Source organism: Macaca thibetana, chromosome 16 (genome assembly GCF_024542745.1).
Source record: "Macaca thibetana thibetana isolate TM-01 chromosome 16, ASM2454274v1, whole genome shotgun sequence".
NCBI lineage: Eukaryota > Metazoa > Chordata > Mammalia > Primates > Cercopithecidae > Macaca > Macaca thibetana.
This window is the reverse complement of record NC_065593.1, coordinates 11,548,410-11,572,663: the sequence shown is the minus strand read 5'-3', so window position 1 is coordinate 11,572,663 and position 24,254 is coordinate 11,548,410. Positions and strand designations below refer to the sequence as shown.

The window sequence follows — 24,254 nt, the reverse complement described above, 5'->3', positions numbered from 1 at the left end:
TAAGTGCCAGGCATAATTCTCAGATCATAATTCTCTTCACACATACTAACACACTTAGTCCTCACAGCTCTTAAAATAGGAAGGAGGGCCAGGCGGGGTGGCTCAAACCTATAATCCCAGCACTTTGGGAGGCTGAGGCGGGGGGATCACCTGAGGTCAGGAGTTCAAGACCAGCCTGGCCAACATGGCGAAATCCCATTTCTACTAAAAATACAAAAATTAGCTGGACGTGGTGGCAGGCACCTGTAATCCTAGCTACTCAGGAAGTCTGAGGCAGGAGAATCATGTGAACCTGGTAGGTAGAGGTTGTGGTGAGCCGAGGTCATGCCACTGCACTCCAGCCTGGGCGACAGAGTGAGATTCTGTCTCAGAAAAAAAAAAAAAAAAAAATAGGAGGATTGTTTTTACAGGTAACAAAACTGAGGTGTAGAGAGATTAAGCGGCTTGCTCAAGGTCAAAGTGAGGAACCAGGATGTATATGCAGATTGTCTGACTCCAGAGTCCATGCTCTCAATCATGAGCTATATTATTTCCCATATAAAGCTAAAAAGGAGGCCGGGTGTGGTGGCTCACACCTGTAATCCCAGCACTTTGGGAGACCGAGGCGAGCAGATCACCTGAGATCAGGAGTTCGAGACCAGCCTGACCACCTGACCAGCATGGTGAAACCTCATCTCTACTAAAAATACAAAAATTAGCCGGGCGTGGTGGCAGGATACTCGGGAGGCTGAGGCACGAGAATTGCTTGAACCCGGGAGGCAGGGGTTGCAGTGAGCCAAGATCGTGCCACTGCACTCCAGCCTGGGCGACAGACTGAGACTTTGTCTCAAAAATAAAATAAAATAAAATAGAAAGCTAAAAAGAGTCTATTTGACAGGGTCTGTGTGCATGTGTGTGTGTATACAAACATGCATATTCATATGCTTACATATACATATGAGTATATACAAATATAACCTTTTCCACTGCCAACCATAGATGCTGGGGGTACAGAGAACAGTTTTTGCATAGAAAAATGTAGCATGTGTGAGGGGGGAAAGATGAAAAGAGATGATTTCATTATACCAAATGAAAATCCAACTGGGTGTGTATTGCGGCAAAGACAGATGAAATGAGGCGCCTTGGTTCTGTTTCTTGAGGTGGAGGGCAGATACCGGGGCATGCTCACTTTCCAAACATTTATGAAGCTGTACACTTGTGATTTGTATACTTTTCTCTCTCTGTGTTATACTTCGATAAAATTGATATTTAAAACATTTATAAGGAAGCCAAGTGCCTTGTGAGCTCAGAGGATGTAGCAAAGAATGGTTTTTTGACTTAAGCCTCAGTGACCAGTCGCCTTCTGTCCTGCCCTGGTGTTTGATTGACCACTGGCTTTGTTCTCTAGGGGCCAAGTGTACCATCTGATGATGCCAGTTGCCCTCACATGGCTCCAAAAATTCCTTCCTTCCTCCCTCCCTCCCTCCCTCCCTCCCCCTCCCTCCCTCCCTTCCTTCCTTCCTTCCTTCCTTCCTTCCTTCCTTCCTTCCTCTCTCTCTCTCTCTTTTTTTGGAGTTTTCCTTTTGTTGCCCAGGCTGGAGTGCAGTGGCATGATCTTGACTCACTGCAACCTCCACCTCCCGGGTTCAACTGATTCTCCTGTCTCAGCCTCCCGAGTAGCTGGAATTACAGGCGTCTGCCACCACGCCTGGCTAATTTTTTGTATTTTTAGTAGAGATGGGGTTTCACCATGTTGGCCAGGCTGGTCTCGAACTCCTGACCTCGGGTGATCCACCTGCCTGGGCCTCCCAAAGTGCTGGGATTACAGGTGTGAGCCACCGCACCCAGCCAAAAATGTATTTCTTTACCCATGTAACAAACCTGCACATGTATCCCGCTCTGAACCTGAAATAAAAGTTGATGAAGAAAATAAATAAATAAAAACAAAAACTGGTCCAAATAGTTTTTAAAAATTCATTTCTTCCTTGGCATCCTCAGCCACAGTGTTCACAGGTGTTTTTCACAAGAGAGAATTCAGGGAAGTCTCTCTCCAGTGTATTTCCGTCCCTGTAAGATGAGACTTTGACTTGAGAATGTGACAGTCACACAGGACCTGCCTACATGAATACAGAGGGACGAAAAACCATCTGAAAGTACATGCACACTGCAAAGGGCAGAGGCTTGTGGGTATAAACTCTCCTGCTGTAGGTGAGCAAATGGCCCAGGGAACCCCAGCAGACATTCTCTGGGTTGGGTTTATTCCAGCAAGAATCCATTGTATTCATATATGCTTAGCGCAATGAAACACAAAATTCCACAGAACCAACGTTTGTCAGGCAGGTGCTCACGTTGAGCCCCAAACACAAAGGTAGCTGGATTTTTTTTTTTCCATTTATTTTAGGACAGTGTAAGTTCTACAGTTCAGCATAAACAGATTTTTATTGGATTTAATTTTCCCAGAAATGATATGTTTACAAAACATATGAATATCATTTTTAAAATGGATCTGAGCAAGGACATATTGAAGGTTGTTAGAGTTTGTAGTCCGTTTCTTTTCTTTTCTTTCTGAGACATGGTCTCACTCTATTGCCCAGGCTGGAGTGCGGTAGCGCGATCTCTGCTCACTGCAACGTCCACCTCCCAGGTTCAAGTGATTCTCCTGCCTCAGGCTCTTGAGTAGCTGGGATTACAGACATGTGCCACCATACTCAGCTATTTCTGTTTTTTGTTTGTTTGTTTGTTTTTAAGTAGAGACAGGGTTTCACCATGTTGGCCAGGCTGGTCTCGAACTCCTGACCTCAAGTGATCTGCCCACCTTGGTCTCACAAAATGCTGGGATTACAGGCATGAGCCACTATACCCACCCCCCCTTTTCTTTTCCCAAAAAACCAAATTATGTGTGGAACAACCTGTGGCCTGCATAACATGGTAGCTAGACATGGGATGAATTGACACAATATTGCAGCTGACCGGATTAGGAATCCTGCAGCCCACCACTGCCTCCAGCAAGACCTGCATGTTTGGTAATGTTTATTTTTAGAAGCAAAAGTGGCTGGCGATTTAATTTAAGCAGAACAATTCAAACATGTGTTCCACTTAAACTAAGATAAGATGTCATTCCATTTGACTGTGTGTTCATTTCTATCGTTCGACTGTCCTTCCAAACTGATTTTACGATAAGTAGAAACACAAAATTTCCAAGAAAAAATATTTTAAAAAATAACAGGAAACATATTTTGAAATTTCTGTCTTCTTGATTCAAATGAAAAAGAAAGTATGAATAGTCACACATACTTTATTGTGTGTGTCAACTAGGAGGAAACATTTTTCTGGATTTTTCTGTCAACAAACCTATGCAGGCAACACATTTTGCCTCCCTTGTAGTTTAAAAGACTTGCTTTCCCCTTTCTTCAACTCCTCTTCCCCTTAGTACTGGCACCCTCCCTCTTTCTTTGGTATCCTTATCAAATTCACTGTCATTAATAAGCTCTCTTTTATACTGGAGTGTCAATGGTTGATATCTTCGGTAAGCAATATCGCACTTCAAGGTACTGGCATTTTAACAGGAATCAAAGGCTGAAGCCAAAGGTGTTTAGTAAAAGGTGAGATGTGGAGGGGTGGGGATGGAAGCTTTCCCTGGACAACAGTCTCCTGAAGTCCAACCCAGAGGCAGGGTGTACATTGTGAGTGTCAGCGCCTGGCTTGTTTGCCTGTGCAGATGTGGCAGCCATGGACACTGGCTAGCATATGGACACCTTGCCTGGGGCGCCTGATGGGAGGTGCCCAGAAACATTCCTGAAGGCTTGTCCAGCAGGGCGAGGAGCAGCTCCTGTTTTCCAAACGCTCTCTGAAGCTTCGGGTTCCGGGAAGCTGTGTTGAGAGTGCTGACTGCCGTTCTGTGCCCGCTGCTTCTCGGTGAATTCCAGGCGGGCTGCCGTGAACCTGCTCATGGCCGTGACCGACACAGCCAGGCAGAGGGCGAAAGAACCCCAGGCGAGGCTGTCAACAGAAGGCACTGTTAGGAAAGGGCTGAGGGCTGTGATTCCGGGACTTCCTGCTGGGGGTCAATCTGGAGAAAAAAACAGCTCCTCATTCTACTCAATTTGGACCTGCATTTTGGATCACAAATCCCAGAGTCTAGTCAAAGTATTGTTTAGCCCAAGGGTTAAGAGAATGGATTCTGGAGTCACTGTGCTGGCTCTGCACCGTGGCCCCACCTCGTATTAACTGTGTGACCTTGAGCCGGTTGCTTTACCTCTTTGAATCAGTTTCCTCATCTGCAAAACTGGAATAATATCAATGCTGCCGCCAGGGTGGCTGTGAGGAATTCAATGAGTGAATGCGTGGGACGTATTAATACTTAGTATGGCATCTGCTGCATAGAAGTTTACAAATTGTTGCTGTTGGTTCTAAACCAGGAGAGCGGCATTGGTGTCTTTTTTTTTTTTTTTGACAGAGTCTCTGTCACTGGAGTGCAATGGCATGATCTTGGCTCATTGTAACCTCTGCCTCCCGGTTCAAGCAATTCTCTTGCCTCAGCCTCCCAAGTAGCTGGGACTACAGGCGTGTGCTACCACATCTGGCTAATTTTTGGATTTTTAGTAGAGACGGGGTTTCACCATGTTGGCCAGGATGGTCTTGAACTCCCGACCTCAGGTGATCTGCCCGCCTTGGCCTCCCACAGTGCTGGGATGACAGACATGAGCCACCACGCTCAACCAGCATCGTTATTCTTATATCCCCATCCAGACTGTAAGCCCGTTGCATACTGAGATGATGGGCTACACTTTTCATCCTTCATAGAACCCAGCACTGTGTTGGGAACGTGGTAATTAGCATCTACTTTATACCAAAGGGTGTTCAAATGTTTGCATTATTATGAGATAAAGAGAAGGGCTGTGTGGTGGACAAAGAACCTAGAGAAGTAAAGCAAAATGTAGGGCTAACCAGAGACACTTCCCCATGGATAACAGTAAGATTAACAATAATAAACAGTCTTGTATGTATGCCAGATGCCGTGATGGGTACCGGGTTATCTAACTGAACACCTCAGAGCGACCCCCTGATGGGGGCACTGTAATAAGCTCCATTTTACAGATGAGGAAACTGAGACACAGAGAAGTTAAGCAACTTGTCCACGACCAGTTAGAAAGTGGGACATCCTGGATGCGGCTGTAAACGCTGTGAGTCCGGGTACTGCTGGCCAACTTGCGAGACGTTGCTGCCTCCTGATGCCGTGGGCTCGGTTAACCAGGGACACACGTCAGGGTTCTGGGGTGGGCCTGTCCTTGCTTCATCTTTTCTTTAAGTAGGTGATTATTTTGGTTTAAATGAGGGCAGAAACTCATTGCATCTCTCCACACCCCCACTGAAATGAGAGTAAAGGGATATGTACTAGTGTGAACAGACAAGGACAAGGAGAATTGGAGAGAAGACACAAGAGGATGGAAACGGCTGGGAGAGGGATGACTAATTCATAGAGTGAGGGATGCAACACAGAAAGTGTCTGCAATGAGGGCCACCCACAAGACAAGAAGGATACCTGTTATATCAGCACCGCTGTATCCTTGAGAGGTGCGGAACCTTGAGGCACAAATACGGCACAAAAAATCCGGCCTTTTCCCTAGTCTCCTCCTTACCACAGACACTCTCCCCCACCTCCCTTTCCCCCAGGAGAGCAAAGTTTTATTCTCTGGAGAAGGTGAATGGAAGGAAAGCCTCCAGATTCAGAGACAGGAGGTCCAAAGGAAGGCAAGGAAGGGGGCTGATCTGAAAATGGGATTGTATGGAAATCTGCACAGGAGTGGGAAGCTGTCCAGCCCTTTCCTATGCCTAACCTCAGAAATGATCAGCCAGGCATACGAGTTCACTCCACTTCCTGCAGATATTGGATGATTCCCTTCTGAAGACACTGACAGGTTGCGGATGGAACCTCTACAAACTGATATATGTGTGTGTTTTTGTGGAGTGGAATTCCAAGATTAAATAGATGGTGCCATACCCAATCACATACCAAAACAACAACAACAAAAGAGCCTACCAGTAGATAAATGCCAACCCTGCTCCAGAGCTTCCAATTATCCTTGACAATCAAGGATGCCCACGTCGTTGGGGGAAAGGTCCAACAACAAAGTGGGGAGGAGAAAGAATTCTCAAGGAGAGAGATAACACAAGGAACAAAAGAAAACAGCAACAAAAAACAAACCCTTTGGTTAATATCCTCAGAGGAACATGAGAAGAGAAGATGCTGTATCAATAAAACAAGATCAGGATATTATGAAAAAGGAACAGCTAGAAAACAAGGAAGAGCCTGGAAAATTAAAATTAGTGCAAAATAAGAATTCAATAGAAAGGCTGGAAGACAAGTAGGGAAAATTTTTCAGAAAATATAATAAAAAGAGAAACAAAATATAAAGAAAGTAATAAGGTCCTTGAATAATAAACCCAAAAGACCTAATATCTAACTAACAAGAGTTTCCTAAAAGGAGAACAAAAAACTGAGGAAAGGAAACAATCAAAGGAATAATACAAATACAAAAATCACCATAATTCCAGGACACGAATATTCAGATTAAAGGCTCCCCGCCCCAACCCCAAGCACATAGGTGAAGGATGAATGTGGAGAAAAGAGAATCCTCACCAAAGGATATCATCATGACATTTCAGAACATTGGTCATAAAGAGAAGAAAACAACAGGCCACCTACAAAGGCACATGAATCAGAATGGTGCTGGACTCTTGAAAGAAACTATGAATGCTAGAAGAAAATGGAGTACGGCCATCAAAATTCTATGGGAAAATGATTTCCAACAGAGAATTCTGCACTGTGCCAAACGATCAATCAAATATGGAGTATTGAATTTCCAGGCATGCAAGGAGTAAAATAATTTATCTCTCATTGGATCCTTTCTTAGGAAGCTACTGAAGGATGTACTCCCAGAAAAGGTAGATGTAAACTAAATAAGATAAGGCAATGGGACCTAAGAAACAGCATTCAAAGATAAGGGAGTGGTGCAGGGAAGTCTCATAACAGCTCTAGACAGTAACCAGCCTGGAATAGGGCTGGAAGTCTGAGGGCTTTGGGGGTTGGAAGTGAAACTGTAAAGCTAATCTGATTAGGTCCACCAAACCTAACCTGCCCTGCTTGCTTTCAGTCGCTTGCTTTTTTTCCTCCCCATGTAACTAAAAGCCACACCACTAAATTCTATAGCTTAACCTTCACTGGCTTCCTTACAGATAACATTTATGATGTATATGTCACCATGGTAATGGTTGCTTGTTTTTCAGGAACTTGGGGTAGCTCCTATCCAGTTCAAACTGGTTGAGACCACCGATCCTTCAGCTGATCCTGTACAAGTGCCTGAGAGGTGGCCTTTTGATGTCAGAAGGCCAAAAACTCTACCCTCGGAACATGCTAATGCTACCATTTCCTGAACATGCGTCTTGTGAAAAGCCATGAACCCTGGCTATGCTTGCACAGATCACCAATAACTTTATTTTTCCCCACTGCCAATCACCTTTCCTCTTTGCCTTAGACTACCCCGCTTCTTTAACCCATAAATATCCCTAAGCCTTATCTTCAGGGAGGCGGATTTTAGAGCTGTTCTCCCACCTTCTTATCAGACTGCCCTGTGAATAAATGTTTTATCTGCCCTGTGAATAAATCTTTTGTAAGATCCATTGTCACAGTAACTGGTTTACTAAGCGCAAACAGAATGAACTTGGTGGGTATCAGAAGGGTGGCACAGGGAGAGAATGGAATCGATCGATTTTTATTCTTAGTGCTATTTGATTTTTAACAACCATTTACATACTTCTTTTGCTAAATATTAAGTAATTGAAAGTAATAGAAAGCAAAAACAAAACAAAATGATATTGGAAACAAACAGACCATTCTTCGGGCTCCTTTAGTGTTTGGAATTTGCTTCTATCCATAGCAAAAGGAGTGCAGTACAAATTGGCCAGAGTTGAGAATCCACCTACGATTCATCTGAGTTCTGCTGCAACTACACTCTCAACTGTGTAAGGTGCCAGTGATAGCCCCTCAGAACCAACAGCCCTAATTCAAAGGGGGGCAGCTAAGTGACAAACAGGTGGAGGGACAGGTGCCCAGAGAAACAGTTGTAAAAATTAACATCTTCAGACTGGGAAGATGAAGACTAAGAAAAGTTCAGACTCTAACAACTCATGAAGCATATGGCTCACAGTAACACACATGCGTTCACTGAATCCGAGAATAGTAGGATGAGGGAGTGAGCCCTGAACGTGTTATGCGTTTTACAAAGAGGAAAGTAACATAAGAGGTTGTTATATAAGATGAAAATGTAAGTTATGTACATCTATTTTTAAGATACGATATGCTTCAGAGGTCCACATCAAAGAGAACACCTGTGGCCTTGCATAATGTGGTCGAGTCCATTAGAGACAGAATTCCCATGTCATGACCTTGTCTTTGTGTTAGAAACAGGGGCTGGATCTCCCCCCGTTGAAGTATTTATTAGGAGTTATAGATCAAGACACTTCCTCCCACACCATGTTTAAGAACTGAACATCAACAATGTCTCCATTTCTCAGGGACTTTACTAGGTGCAAAGAGTTTTATAAACATAATCTCTTTAAATCCCTATACAAATGTTTGAGGCAGGTATCCTCACTTTATAGATGAGGGAATTAGCTACAGATGGGTCACAGAATTCACCCAAAGTCACATACCGGCAGATGCCAGCACTATGACCAAGGTTGGTCATCCTATAAAACTTATGTTTGGCCGGGTGCGGTGGCTCACACCTGTAATCCCAGCACTTTGGGAGGCTGAGGCAGGCGGATCACAAGGTCAGGAGATCGAGACCATCCTGGCTAACACGGTGAAACCCTATCTCTACTAAAAAATACAAAAAAAAAAAAAAAAAAAAAAAATAGCAGGGCATGGTGGCGGGCGCCTGTAGTCCTAGCTACTCGGGAGGCTGAGTCAGGAGAATGGCGTGAACCTGGGAGGCGGAGCTTGCAGTGAGTCAAGACTGTGCCACTGCACTCCAGCCTGAGTGACAGAGCAAGACTCCGTCTCAAAACAAACAAACAACCAACCAAAAAAACCAAAAAAACCTTACGTTCATCTTTATGTGCATCTCTCCTGACCCTCCAGGACTTAAGCACCATGACCAAGCAACTTACCAATATGACCAGCCATAGTCCCAGGTCTGAGGCTTCCAATCTTCTGGTCCAAGGTTCACAGTGATTTGAAAAATGGTTGTGTACATCATGTGGGCCACCATGCCTAGGAGCCCTGCACAAGGAAAGCTCCGTGAGCCACAGTTAAGAACACACGTGATGGAAGAACTCTATGCTGCGTGTTTTGGCTATAAGGAGCTCTCCTAGCATTCATAAAGTCCTTTTGATGTATCTGCATATATTCATCCTTAAACATTCCGCTGGACATCTCTTTCCCACAATTGAAACTGAAGAGACATCCAGAAACACACAATCGAGGAGGACCTGTCAGAACCTGGGCAGGAGTCTCTATGGCCTGGTTCCTTCCTAAGAAGATCAGAAATTGGATTTTATCATCCCATTCGCTGAGGATAAGACTTGAGGGAGGTGGGCACGGTGGCATGCACCTGTAATCGCAGGTACTCGGGAGGCTGAGGAGGGACGATTGCTTAAGCTTAGGGGTTTGAAACCTCCGTGGGGGGACCTCATCCCAAAATAAATAAATAAGTAAAATAAAATAATGAAAAGGGACATTTAAAAAAAGGACTTAGGAAAGATGCATTACACTTATCAAGCACAACAACGATGTACAAATTGGCCTGCTACATGATTAACTTAACATGAGTAACTTTTCGTATCCAGTTTGAGGACTAAAGGAAGTCATTCATTCAGGGTTCTTTCTCCCTGGAAAGGCCGTCTTAGGAGACCCAACTAAGTGGCTTTAAAAGTTGCTTGGAGAACACAGAAGTAGAACTAAAAAAAAAGGAGTTATTTATTTTAATGGAATATTTATACCAAATGTGGATACTTTTTTTTTTTAACTATCATCTATTGAGTACTTTTTCTATACTAGGTGCACTCTTACTTAGTCATTGCCAAAGTGTTTTGAGATACATTATAGTGTTCTGTCTTAGAGAAGTTAAGTAACTTGCCTGAGGTCATACAACCATTAAGGAGATGTCTGCACCTGGGCAGGATCCCTCCACAGACTCATGCCTACGCACTGTTTTCAGTGAAGTGATGTCAGCTGTCAGAGCCAGGGCACCCTCTTCCCTGGTTGTGATAAAGATACACAGATAAATTTCACTTTCCATCTGTGCCTAGCCCCTTTTCATCTGTCACCCTAGGAATATTGTCTCCATCCAATGGAATTCATTGGTGACTGATCCAGCGGACCACCTGCCCTGCTCAAATGGCCATTGATGGGAAAGAGCCAGCCTGTTCTATGGCAATGAGCATGTCCAGCCTGGCGCTCTGCTTTCCCTCTGGGGCAGCCTGTTCCAAGGATGCCGTTGGAAAGTACCTGCCAGTACCATGAAGATGGCTACCAAGGCATCCACCCTGAGCCAGTCGAACCCAGGGCTGCGACAACCCATTCTGGAGCCCAGGAGGATGGCGCTTGTCAGTATCAGAACAACATCCAGGACCTCGCCCCCGATGGACAGCCACAAAACACCTGCCAAAGAAAAGGGATGTTGGAAACGCTGGGCATTTCTAATTCAGAAGTACTAAAATGTTCAGTCCTTTGATTTAGCTCATTTCTAAACAAAACATGAAAAACAGACAGGCTGGAGTGAAAATCACAGATGCCTCTCTGCTGAATCTTAGAAAGCTGGCAATGGAAAGGCACTCCTCAGGGCTGAAAGGGACAGTTGTAGGGATTGCCCATAGGTGAGTGGAGGGGGGTGGAGTGGGGGACACTAAGCAAAACCCTGCTGTGAGGGCATGAGTGGTGCTGCGGGTCTCCATGCCCTGGCTCAAAAACTACCATTGTGTCTGGAGTTGGTTCCTGCCTGTGGGTTCACGGTCTCACTGACTTAAAGAATGAAGACATGGACTTTCGCAGTGAGTGTTACAGCTCTTAAAGGTGGCACAGACCCAAAGAGTGAGAGGTAGCAAGGTTTATTGTGAAGAGTGAAAACACAAACCTTCCAGAGAGTGGAAGCGGACCCGAGAAGGTAGCCGCTGCCTGCTGGGGTGACCAGCTTTTTTATTCCCTTATTGGCCCCGCCCATGTTCCATTTCTGTCCTATCAGAGTGCCCTTTTTTCAATCCTCCCCGCGATTGGCTACTTTTAGAATTCTGCTGATTGGTGCATTTTACAGAGCACTGATTGGTGCGTTTTACAGAACGCTGATTGGTGTGTTTTACAAACCTCTTGTACGACAGAAAAGTTCCCCAAGTCCCCACTAGACCCAGCAAGTCCAGCTAGCCTCACCTCTCACCATGATGTTTTGATTTTACCAGGAGATATCATCTTTGCCTTTTGCAAGAAAAAGATGTATAAACATCGGGGCGGAGGGTCTGTGAGTTGGAGAGCCCTGCCTGCAGGTACCAAAACCTCATTTGTTTCTGTGGAAGTCACTTATTTACCTTCTGAAGAGGATCCCACCTGTGGCTTCAAGGAACTCTATTGGCAGTGGAGGGCAGTGGAGAAAGGGGACAGAAAGGGAAACTCATCTTTGCGAAAGGACTCCGCTAAGGCAAGTTAGGTAATGAAGACACAGCAATGAATAGACGTGATCCATACCTTCACAAAACCTCTACTCCAGCTGGGAGAACAGACACTAAGAAAGTAATTACAAAGATACTGAGTGTTAGGGAGCTTTAGAGAGAAGAAAAACTGCTCTAGGCAGTGGTGTGCTGAAGCACATCTCACAGCTCTGCGTTCATCTTGCAACTGAGAGCTGTGTTCATCTTGCAATTGACATTGGCTGTGGTGGGAATATTTACACCATGGAACATGGCCAGTGCTGCCAATCAGGGCTTCCACTTACGCTACAAAGTAGGGTGTTAAACATTTGCCAGCACACCACTGGTTATAGGGCACAGGAAGAGAGCCTGTGGTTCTACCTTTTGGACTTGACTTCATGGAAAAATCATCAATGACTCCCTCATCATTTCCCCTATGCCCAATAAAACTATAAAAATAGTCTAAGCTATGAGGAGTGCTGGTGGGCAGAGTGTGAGTAAGGTATTTACCTTGTTCTTCAGCTGGCACTACGCTCTGGAAACTCCTACACTTTTCATCTGAAAGATAAAAATGCATCCAGAAGTGGGTTACCCTTCACAACCAGGGGGCAAATGGTGTATTTCCAGCCCTTTAACTGGATGAGGAATGGGGAGTGTGCAGCCTGCTTTACTTCACGTCAGGGACGTGAGCTGCCCCTCTGTATGGGAGCATGATATAATCCGCCCTATTGGACTCTGGCTTGGTCACGTAACACTCTTTGACCAATGAACTGGGAGCAAAAACGAGATGGATCTGAGCAGCTTTAAGAGCCAATGTATTTTCCCCTGGTTCTTGTTCCCTTGCTCTGTGATCCCAGAGGCCCATGTCAAGAGGGAGTCTCCATCAGTCTGGGTGCCTGAATAGCTACAATGGGGACAGACCCCTTGCCAACCTGAAAAGTCTATACAGAATGAGCTAAAAATAAATGTGTTGGTTTGAAGCACTGGAATTTGGGGGGGTTGTTTGTTATTGCAGCCTAACCTAGCCTCTCTGGACTAATACTGCAAGTCTTACACCAGGGGTTCTCAGCTTTGGAAATAGCATTCATCATGATATGAATCTGAAATAATTGGCTTCTCGTTGAAGGGAAATGATCAAAGTTTGCAATTTCTTTTTAAATGAGTGAGAGCAGATTCAGAGCCATGTCTGTTACTAAGACTCTTAGCATGCGAGTCACGCATTTGCTTTCATTTCTTCATGCTTTCTTGACTATGAAAGAAAGGGAGGAATCGTTGTGCATGTACCAGGCATTGGGCAGAACCCACCACCAGACTCATTTATATTTTCCAGAAGGACAAATATTATTTGTATGTGAGTGTCATCTGTCAGGTTGCACACATCAGGTGAAAAATCTTGAGTCACAGCCTTAGGTATGCAGTTCCCTTTAAAATTCAAAGTCCATGGATATCCACTTGGTGTGAAGATGTCACCAAATTCTGGTTTTGGGGGGTGACAGATGGAGGATTGAGACCATGGCAAGTCACCCTCTGGGGTCCTGTCCCAGCTGAGTGTCCTGCACTCTCTCTACTAACACGTCGGCCCAAAATAGAATCATGGACTGTTGAGTGGGAGCAGCCTGGGAAATCCTCTGGTTCATCCCCACACAGTTTAGAGCAGTGCATTCAAGGGCCTCTGAGGGAAAGTGACTTACTCAAGACAGCGCAGGTAGAGGCGGTTTCCTTGTTAGATCTCAGGGCTGCAGAGCCCGGGCCCAGTGCTGTGCCGCTACATCACTGACTTAATGCAATCAAGGAAAGGTGCCGGGGGTGCAAAGTTGCCTGAGACAAGGGAGCCGCCCCCAGTCTGACCCTGGTGGGAGCTAAAGCAGAGCACGGCGTGAAAGCTATGAGGCATTTCCCATGGACTCGTCAAAGCAATGGCATTCTTATCACCAGAATAGATCCAGTAGTCCCCACTTTAGCCTTGCTTTGAAGATTACATGAAACCATACTTAGGAAAGCTTCTACCACAGTTCATATGCATTTAAATCTTATTAGAATAAAATGAGTTCTATTAGAGTATTTTTGCGGTGGTTAGCATGAACCATTTATTTATTTCCAGACTCTAAGCAACCCCAAGGGCAAGCTACCATTGCTGGAAGATTCCAGAAACAGAGGAAGTTTAGGGAGCATCTGTAGACTTCAATAATTTTTTTTTTCTTTCATAGGAGAGAAACTCCCAAGTAATTTAATTTTCCTGTTCAACAACTCTCTATAGCCCCCTATTTCCCCTAGCATCAAGTCTAAATTCCTCCTGTTAGCTTTTATGTCCTCTCTCCATCAACCTGACTTCCCAACACAGAGCCCATCTTTTTGCCTCCCCAGCACCACCCAGCATTCACCTTCCACCTCCTCAGGGTCCGGTAGTGTCTTAGTCCTGTAACAAATTACCATAGACGGGGTTGTTTATCAACAACAGGAACAGCTTTTCAGATCTGGAGCCTGAAAGTCTGAGATGCCTGCATGGTTGGGTTCTGGTGAGGGCCCTCTTCCAGGTTGCAGAGAGCTTCTTTTAATTTTTTTTATTTTTTTGAGACAGGGCCTTGCTCTGTCACCCAGGCTGGAATGCAATGGATCATGGCTCACTGCAGCCAAAATCTCCTGGGCTTGAATGATCCTTCCATCTCAGCCTCCCAAGTAGCTAAGACTAGAGGTGCACGCCACCATACCTGGCTAATTTTTTTTTTTTTTTTTTTGTAGAGATGGAGCCTCACTATGTTGAGCCAAGGCTGGTCTCAAACTCCTGGGTTCAAGCAATTTGCCCACCTCAGCCTCCCAAAGTGTTAGGATAACAGGCAAGGGCCACCATGCCTGGTCAGCAGGCAGCTTCTTGTAGTAACCTCGCATGGCGGAAAGAGATCTGGCCAGCTCTCTAGCCTCTTCTTATAAGGGCACTAACTCCATCCGTGAGGGCTCCACCCTCATGACCTAATCACCACCCAAAGGCCCCCACCTCCTAATACCATTACACTGGGGTTAGGGTTTCAGCATATGAACCTGGGGAGGGGACACAAATATCCAGTCATAGCACATGGGAAGGATGATATGTGTGCAAGCATACCCTTCTGGCAGTGCATGTCTAATCCTTATAAACCTTAACATTTGCTGTGCCCATCCTCGTGAAACTCCAAGTACCTATGGGCCTCATTCCTTCACACTCCCGCACTGCCCCTCCGCTGAGCTATAGGGAGAAGAGAAACCCAGGTTGGGGTGATGATGGAACCATTTCCTGGAGCTTCTCCACTGGGACGCTTTCTGACTCAAATGTGCAGCCAAGGATTCATGTGTCACATGATTGTCCATCCCAGGGGCCCCGAGGGAGAATATTTACACAGCCTGGGGTTGACGGCAACAGGATCAGGGACCTGTCAGTCCATGGGCAGCCACAGTGGCGTCCGCAACATTAGAATTAAGTCACTTCGGATTAACGTGATTGGACATTTCTCCTGGTTGATTCTCTGATGTCAGCAGCAGTACCACGGTCACCGAGGAAATAATTCATCTGAGCCTCCCCAGTTATACCAAGGAGGTCCCCAAAGCACTGGCAGCACCTCAGTCCTCACACCCCGTTCTCTCTCGGAGAACTTGGGGGCTGATGCAGAGCCTTCTTTCACGTCGCCTCATCCAGTCCTAACCATACCCTGGCGAGTCAGGTCAGCAGGTTGGCAGCAGAAGGATACCACAGGCAATGTGTGGCATTTACATCCACAAGGCCTGGCATCTCTGCATGGTCCTGCCACGGCCAGTCATCATCGCAAGTTTCCTGGCCTCTCTGAGCCTCACTTTCCTCATCTGCAAAATGGGTCTAATAAAAGGACTCTGATGAGAAATTTGTGAAAGTATTTTGTGAACTGCATTCCACAGTTCTTATTTATTTATTTATTTATTTATTTATTTATTTATTGACGGAGTCCCACTCTGTTGCCAGGGCTGGAGTGCAGTGCACGATATCACTGCAACCTCTGCCTCCCGGGTTCAAGCAATTCTCCTGCCTCAGCCTCCAGAGTAGCTGGAATTACAGGCACCCGCCACTATGCCCAGCTACTTTTTTGTGTTTTTTAGTAGAGACAGAGTTTCACCATGTTGACCAGGCTGATCTCAAACTCCTGACCTCGTGATCCGCCCGCCTTGGCTTCCCAAAGTGCTGGGATTACAAGCGTGAGCCACCGCGCCTGGCCTTTCCACTGTTTTGAGTGTTGGGTTATTAATAAAGGCAAGTACAATGATCTCGATTTTATGGACCTGGAGGAGACCAGGCTCACACGAGTTGGTAGAGTCAAGAATTAAAAACCGGAGTTTCTCACCTAAGACCTCAGAGGCCTTTACTGAATCGCTTCTTGTCTTTCTACCTAATGCACCGAGGAGTGAAGGTCTAACTTGTCCTTTAAAGAGAACTGCCTTTCCCACCAGGAATAGAGATGAGGCCAGCACAGAGCAAGGGCTGGGCAAAGAGAAGGTGGAGGCCAGCCAAGGAGATTAAGAGAATTCAGAATAGCTTAGACGGGTGAGTTTAGCTTGGGCCCAGAGTCAGAGCCTAGTGACCCCTTTGATGAATACGAATCCTCAGAAATGGTGTTCCTTTTGAATAAAGCCACCAGGATTAAAAGAAAAAATCTGTATAAATCCCATGAAGCCGGGGAGGGAGGCGGGTGTTACATAGCTCGAGTGCTTCAGCAGCCAAGCAGGACAGCAAGCCAGCCGAGGAAGTGGTGTCCAATCCCTCCGTGCCTGACTCTGACATCCTCTGTCAGTGTGTTCTCCTCCGACCCCCACTCCGCCCCTGTCCTTTCTGAGATGCCTGGGTCCCTCTGCCCTGAACTTTTTGAGTTTAGCAGAACAGCATAGAATCTAAAATCCACGCATTTTGTGGATGCACAGACTCGCCTAAGGAAAAGAACATTTCATGTAAGTACCGCCTGGGCCAGGAATGTTTGCCGCAAATTTTCATTTCAGAGTGTGGGATCAAAGGTGTGGGTTCCCTTTAAAGACATTCTAGGCACTGGGGAGAAAGGATAGAGTTCTTGGGGGTGGCTTGGGCAGAGGAGGTCTTAAAATGGCACTTCAGGTGGCCGGACGCAGTGGCTCACGCCTGTAATCCCAGCACTTTGGGAGGCCGAGGTGGGTGGATCACGAGGTCAGGAGAATGACACCATCCTGGCCAACATGGTGAGACCCCGTCTCTACTAAAAATACAAAAAAAAAAAAAAAATAGCTGGGTGTGGTGGCGGGCGCCTGTAATCCCAGCTACTCAGGAGGCTGAGGCAGGAGAATTGCTTGAAACTGGGAGGAGGAGGTTGCAGTGAGCAGAGATCGCGCTGCCACTGCACTCCAGCCTGGGCGACAGAGTGAGACTCCGTAACAAACAAACAAACAGACAAACAAACAAAAACAAAAAAAAAAGCACTCCAGGTAAGGGCTTCCTGGAGGGTCAACTTTTAGGGACACAGAGCCCATTCAGAAGGAAAACACACAGGGAGACCCCACGGGGCAGCAGAGCTGGGGCAGTCAGATGCCCAGAAACCGCTTTCCTGGACTTGTTTAGGGCCGAGGCACATCCTCCCAGGATTGGAGCTCTGCTCTCCTCAGCCCTCCTGACCCTCTCTCCAAAGGACTGTTTGGGCTCCAGCCCGTTTCCCTCCAGTTTGAGCCCTTTTCTTTCTTATGCCCCAAATCTCCTAAGTACTGCGACAAATCAGACTAAATGGCAGATGCCTTTGTGCTGTAGTCACCAGTTGGGAGCCCCAGCCACACTGTGCAGCACACATAATTTTTTTGGCTCATGCCATTTTTTAAAGATATTTTAAAATTCAGAAATTGGTCAAAGAAATCCAAACATCTTGCCTCCCTTGAAGAATCAGAGCATCTGATAACACCGTATCGGGCTTACAAGTGCACACGAGCATGAAGCTGATGGGAGCGCGAGGCTGCTGCTTTAGCTGAGGTACGGAGGTTCAAGGTCACCGGCATTCCCGTAGCCCAGCTCCATGCACTTTTGCTAGGAACTCCTATAAACATTTGAGTTTGTAACTCCTTGATGTGTAGCTTTTGTTTTGTCCTCTAACATGTTTGGTATTACTTTATTCATTATGGACTAAAAATAATTAATTATTAATTCATTCTAAACTTTTTTGCTTTAGAAAAATAAGTAGGAGTGGCGGAGATGATCGGGGGAAGATGTCCTTCTTTCTTCCTTCTTAATAAAGTGATGACAATATTTAGAGACCCAGGTGTACCTGGATGACCTTAGTATATCAAGAAATATGTAAAATGTGAGCAGAGGTGTTTTGTGTGTGTTTGTTTTCCTTCCGCTTTTAAGTTCCGGGGCACATAGGCAGGATGTGCAGGTTTGTTACATAGGTAAACGTGTGCCTTGGTGATTGAGTAGAGATTTTTTTTTTAAATTGGTGGGCACAACATTATTCATCAATAATTATAAGAGTTGTTGTCCTTCAGTTAAGGTGTGTGCATTGTGGGGTAACAGGCAAAGTCAAGGCTAAGTGTTATGCAATTTGAGTTCCAAGCCCAGCTCCTTCAGCTCCTACCTGTGCACTCTTCCGTGGGTCATGGGTCACTCACATCTCTAGAACTCAGTCTTCTCATCTGTAAAATGGCTCTATTGTTCCAGGTCAGCCTTTCCCAAAGTGCGTTCCACCGAACAATCGTCTTGTAGAATATTAATCCTTATTAAACATAAAAAACCTCTTCTATGCACCATAAATTTGGGGAAACACTGGAATATGTAACGTTAAACAAGTTTCTGTGTCGGGGGACTTCTCAGAGATTTTGATGTGCTAATGTGTGTCGTGAATTTTCAAGAAGAAAATGTAATGTAATGTGGAATCTTTTCCAATTTGTTGGACTTCCAGACGCTTTTTGTTTACTTTCACAAGGAGCATCTCAAAAGGCATCTCTGTGGAGTAATCTTTGAGGACATCCGGTGAGATACTTATAAAGAGCTCTTTCTGTCCTGATGCAAGAGTATAGTCACATGTAAGTCAGAAAGAAGTTGCTGTGGTTTGAATGTCCCCTCCCAAACTCATGTTGAAATTTCACCCCTAGTGTAGCAGTATTGAGAGGTGGGAGCCTTAAGAGCTGCTTGGGTCATGAGGGCTGTGCTCACGCGAATGGATTAATCCATTCATGAATTAATGGGTTCTCATGAGAAGTGGGACTAGTGGCTTTGTAAGAAGAGGAGGAGAGGGCCGAGCGAGAATGTTAGCACACTCAGCACCCTCGCCATGGGCTGCCCTGCACCTCCCTGGGTCTCTGCGAAGAGTCCTCCCCAGCAAGAAGGCTCTCTCACCAGATGTGCTCCCTTGACCGTGGATTTCCCAGCCTCCGGAATTCTAAGTAATACATTTCTTTTCTTTATAAATTACCTAGTTTCTGGTATTCTGTTCTAAGCAACAGAGAATGGATGAAGACACAAGTCAAGAAATGCATCCTTTATTTCCGCTTACTGTTGTCCATGAATCACGGAGAACGCTAACCCTCTTTAGATTCAGTGTGTGCTTCTGACAATATAGGAAAAACCCTTCAGTGGTGTGTGTGATCCAGGAAAATGTGCACGTGCGTGTGTGTCTCTGTGTGTGTGTGTGTGTCTCTGTGTGTGTGCGTGTGTGTCTGTGTGTGCGTGTGTGTGCATGTCTGTGTGTGTGTGTCTGTGTGTGTGTGCGTGTGTGTATCTGTGTGTGTGCATGTGTCTGTGTGTGTGTGTGTGTGTGTGAAGTAAACACTCTGGGTTTGCAGAAGTGCCAAGCAGACTTCCTCTAGAGGAAGGAAACTGAAACAGCCTCACACATCTCTTACTCCTGCTTTCAGCTCGTTTTAGGCTGAGAAGATGCCACCACTACCACCACCACTGCCACCACCACCACCACTGCCACCACCACCACCACCACCACCATCACACACACGCTGAGTTACACACACCAAGCTCTTGTTGCCCAAGCTGGAGTGCAATGGTGCAGTCTCGGCTCACTGCAACCTCTGTCTCCCGGGCTCAGGCGATTCTCCCGCCTCAGCCCCCCTAGTAGCTGGGATTACAGGCACGCATCACTACACCCAGCTATTTTTTGTATTTTTAGCAGAGATGGAGTTTCACCATGTTGACTGGTCTCCAGCTCCCGACCTCAGGTGATCCGCCCGCCTCAGCTTTCCAAAGTGCTGGGATTATAGGCGTGAGCCACCATGCCTAGCTTGTATTATTCTTTTTCTTTAAAAAAAAAGTTTTGGCCGGGCACAGTGACTCATGCCTGTAATCTCAGCTACTGGGGAAGTTGAGGCAGGATAATCGCTTAAAACTCGGGAGGTGGAGATTGCAGTGAGCTGAGATTGTGCCGTTGCAATCCAGCCTGGGCAACAAGAGGGAAATTCTGTCTCAAAATAAATAAAATAAAATAAAATAAAGAATACAGACCTCTAGACTCCACCCCGGTTCTCTTAAATTAGAACCTCCAGGACTGGGCACCTGGATATTTCTTTTACAATCTCCTTGGGTGATACATTTGATAACTGGTGTGACGCCTATATAGAGCTGTGGAAACAGAAGTACTATAGGCAGTCTTCATACGAGAGCTTGGAATGGAGGTGGAATTTCCCAAGTGATTTGCCTATAAGTATGGTGAATACAGTTTCCACACCAAAATTCTGGAACTGTCTTGGAAATCCTCCAGGACGCAAGGTCCTGAGACTTTTGCATCTGTCCATGAAGGTAGAGAAGAGACTCATAGGAAGATAGCACTCCCTGAGAAGAGAGGAACTGGGAAGGTCCCTAAATAGCCTTAGCTCCAGGCGCTATGGCAGTGTCTGTACCACAGTTAAAGCACAAGACACAGGCACTGATTTGGATACATGGGAGGGTCAGTCAGGCTGGGGACTGCCCCACAGTGGCCACCGCGGGGAGAGAGGGTGGTGGGGAGGAACATACAGCATCTCAGAGTGTTCTTTTTTTTTTTTTTTTAATTTGAGACAGGGTCTCGCTCTATCATTCAGGCTGGAGTGCGGTCACACGATCGTGACTCACTGCAGCCTCAATCTCCTAGGCTCAAGAGATTCTTCCAGAATAGCTGGGACCACAGGCACACCCCACCATACCCAGCTAATTTTTTTTTTAAAAAAACTTTTGTAAAGAGAGGTCTCACTATGTTGCCTACGTTGCCAGGCTGTTCTCTAACTCCTGGTCTCAAGCAATTCTCCTGTCTCAGCTTCCCAAAGTGCTAGGATTACAGGAATGAGCCACCATGCTGGGCCTCAGGGGGTTCATTCTTGTTGCCTTTTACTTAGGCCTCAGGAATAAAAAACAAATGCTATGAGAGTGGAAAAAAAAAAGGCAATTAGAAACTCCAGGAAAAGTACAAAGCTGCACAAGAAATTTACTGTAATAAGCTGAGGTCAGGAGAGAAATGGGGATGGGAGGAGGATTCCTCCTGTTTCTGCCTTGGAGGTTTTGCTTCCCAAGCAGAAAGTGGGGAGTATTCTGTCCCTGAGCATGGGTTTACAGCCAGGCTGCCTAATATAGAAGAGTCAAATTCCTCCCTCCTGAATTCTTGGAGAGGTAGAAACGCTCTTCTTTTTTTAAAGATTTACTCCAAGATCATTCCAAGTGCAGGAGAAATAACAGGGATGCACCTTTGAGTTGGGTCAGGGCCACCTTTCATTCCCAAATAATTTTAAATACCAGGGATTGGGTGACAAGAGCAAATAAGAAAAGCTAATTTTAATAAACACTTGGAATGTGCCAGGCCTTATTGCAAGCACCGTATGTGAATCTGGTCATTTCATCTTTGCAATCACTCTTGGAGGTAAGTACTGCTATTATTCCCATTTTATAGATGAGAAAACCAAGGCTCAGAGAGGTGAAGGGACTTACTCAAGGATACCTAGACAGTCAGTGGAGATGCAGGATTTAAACCCAGACAGCCTGGCTTCAGAGCCCCTGCACCATCCCACACCTGTCACCCCCAGAATCTGCAGGATTCAAACCCAGACAGCCTGGCTCCAGAGCCCCGGCCCCATCCTGCACCTGTCACCCCCAGAATCTACAGGCTTCGCTCACCTTCACCATTGAGGCTCTCCTCGCAGGACTGCCAGAGCCCCACATGGAACCCACGCTGAATGAACTTGTCATCGCCCAGCTCCCAAATGTACAGGACAGCCTGGCTGTCGTTGTCCATCCTGCCATTGCTGCTGTTGTCCGGTTTGAAGTGAATGCAGTGCTGCCCTCCCGGCTGGTCCTGGCACAGTGGCTTCACCACCCGCCGGATCCCCTCACACCAGTGGCTGCTGACCACGGCCGTGAGGGAGAAGGCGAAGGCGAGGCAGATGGGGAGGAGGAGCAGTGCCTGCTGCTGCCTGGTCCTGTCCATGGCTGAGTGAGGTGTGTGGGGCAGGATGAGCTGTGAGGCCCTCTCCTCCCGCCTCGTCACAGTACCTACCCCTCAGCTCGGCCATCTGGCATCCTCACACAGCCTCCTCTCACGTCCCTCTGGGGAGTTGCATGTGCTGCCACACCACATCCAGAGGCACGGAGCCGGGGCACGTTCCTGTCAAGGGTGCTGGCCCTGCCATTCTCCCCAAGAGGTAGGTGTGCAGGAGGGCATTGTTTTTTGTCGGTTTGCTTTATTTTATTTTATTTTTTGAGATGGAGTTTCGCTCTTGTTGCCCAGGCTGGAGTGCAGTGGCATGATCTTGGCTCACCTCAACCTCTGCCTCCTGGGTTCAAGCGATTCCCCTGCCTCAGCCTCCCAAGTAGCTGGGACCACAGGTGCATGCCACCATGCTGGGATAATTTTTTTGTATTTTAGTACAGACGGGGTTTCACCATGTTGCCCAGGATGGTCTCGATCTCCTGACCTCGTGATCCACCCGTCTCGGCCTCCCGAAGTGCTGGGATTACAGGCGTGAGTCACCGAGCCCCGCCAGAGGGCATTGTTTTTAATTGTGGTAAAACATACATAACATGAAATTAACCATCTCAACCATTTTTTTTTCTCTTTTTGAGACAGCGTTTCATTCTGTTGCCCAGGCTGGAGTGCAGTGGCACGATCTTGGCTCACTGCAACCTCCACTTCCTGAGTTCAAGTGATTCTCCTACCTCAGCCTCCCAAGTAGCTGGAATTACAGGCGCCCACCACCATGCTCGGCTGATTTTTGTATTTTTAGTAGAGACGGGGTTTCACCATGTTGGCCAGGCTGTTCTCGAACTCCTGACCTCAGGTGATCCACCCGCCTCTGCCTCCCAGAGTGCTGGAATTACAGGCATGAGCCAACACACTGGACCATCTCAATCTTTTTTTTTTTATGTGGAGTCTCGCTCTGTTGCCCAGGCTGGGGTGCAGTGGCATGATCTTGGCTCACTGCAACTGCCTCTGGAGTTCAAGCGATTCTCCTGCCTCACCCTCTCGAGTAGCTGGGATTACAGGCATGTGCCACCATGCCTGGCTAATTTTTGTATTTTTAGTAGAGATGGGGTTTTACCATGTTGGTCAGGCTGGCATCTCAACCATTTTTAAGTGCAAAGTTTAGTGGCATTAACTACGCTCACAGTGTTGTGCAACTATCACCACCATCCACCTCCAGAACTCTTTTCATCTTTCATCATCTGTACCCGTCACATAACTCCCATTGCCCTTCCTCCCCGACTTGGCAGCCACCATTCTTCTCTCTGTCTCTATTAATTTGACTACTCTAGGTGCCTCCTGTAAGTGGATCATACAGTGTCCATCCCTCTGTGACTTGCTTACTTCACTCAGCATCATGTCCTCAAGCTTCATGCATGTCGTAGCATGTGTCAGAATGTCCTTCCTTTTTCAAGGCAGAATAATATTCCCTGTGTTTATCGAATCACATTTTTTTCATCTATTCAGACACCTGCGTTGCTTCCACCTTTTGGCTGCTGTGGAGGGTGCTGATTTTGATGGAAGACCAGGGGCTGTTTGGGTGGCTGTCTTGGTGAGACAGCCTCACCCTTGCCTTTTGCGTGGAGCAGGGTCCTCAGTGTTGGATTCTGGAATCAGGGAATCCCGAGGACCTCACAGGCCTGTTTCTTGTTCAGTTCTATGTAGAGAAGGACTACAGAAAACAGATGCTGGTTCCAGGGACCCTGGGTGAGGCGAGGTACAGGCAGGCTGCCTCAGGGCCGAGGTGCTGTGCAGAATGGGGAGGGCGGCATGCATCCCACTTGGGTGCAGAGTTCTGAGGCCAGGGGCCTCACATCCTAGAAGACAGAACCCTGGGCACCATCTCTCAGGCCCTCACTGAAGGGGGCACTGGCAGGAGCAGTGATGCTGAAGATTTTTAGGGAGCTCCTTGGGCAGAGGACACTGATGAAGGAGTGAGGGCAGAAGATTCTGCAGAGCATCCTGAAAACACACAGGCTCTTGATGATGTGTTAGACACCTCCTGAATACCCCCAGACAGAATCTGGAATCTATGTGCCTGGGCTAGACAGTGATACTGAGTTAATATCACTCCATCTATACTTTGCCGCTGGCCAAGTCTGAGCACCTGTGTCCTGCTCTCTCACTGGCCTGATGGGGTCCCCAGTCTCGAGGGAA

General features: G+C 46.6%; 2 protein-coding genes across 4 annotated transcripts in view; both read right to left on the bottom strand.

Annotated features, from left to right (window-relative positions):
• The window catches only part of STX8 (syntaxin 8), a 691,269-nt gene that overhangs the window by 540,371 nt on the left and 126,644 nt on the right, over positions 1 to 24,254 (bottom strand). The gene's annotated exons all lie outside the window — the stretch shown is intronic.
• Positions 1,940 to 22,072, bottom strand: GSG1L2 (GSG1 like 2). The gene is made up of 5 exons (XM_050765424.1): positions 21,755 to 22,072; positions 12,169 to 12,216; positions 10,490 to 10,642; positions 9,151 to 9,262; positions 1,940 to 3,978 (listed from the first exon to the last, which is right to left on the bottom strand). Exons 1-5 carry the CDS (start codon positions 22,062 to 22,064, stop codon positions 3,720 to 3,722), a joined length of 882 nt encoding a protein of 293 aa, XP_050621381.1. The 5' UTR covers positions 22,065 to 22,072; the 3' UTR covers positions 1,940 to 3,719.

Bases quoted from the DNA above. Each gene is read 5' to 3' on its own strand.
- GSG1L2 (XM_050765424.1), bottom strand. From the start codon at position 22,064: ATGGACAGGACCAGGCAGCAGCAGGCACTGCTCCTCCTCCCCATCTGC. The intron at 10,643-12,168 runs GTAAATACCTTA...TTTCTTTGGCAG, and splicing joins AGTGCCAGCTGAAGAACAAG to GTGTTTTGTGGCTGTCCATC. The intron at 3,979-9,150 runs GTAAGTTGCTTG...TTCTGTTGACAG, and splicing joins GACTATGGCTGGTCATATTG to CCTCGCCTGGGGTTCTTTCG.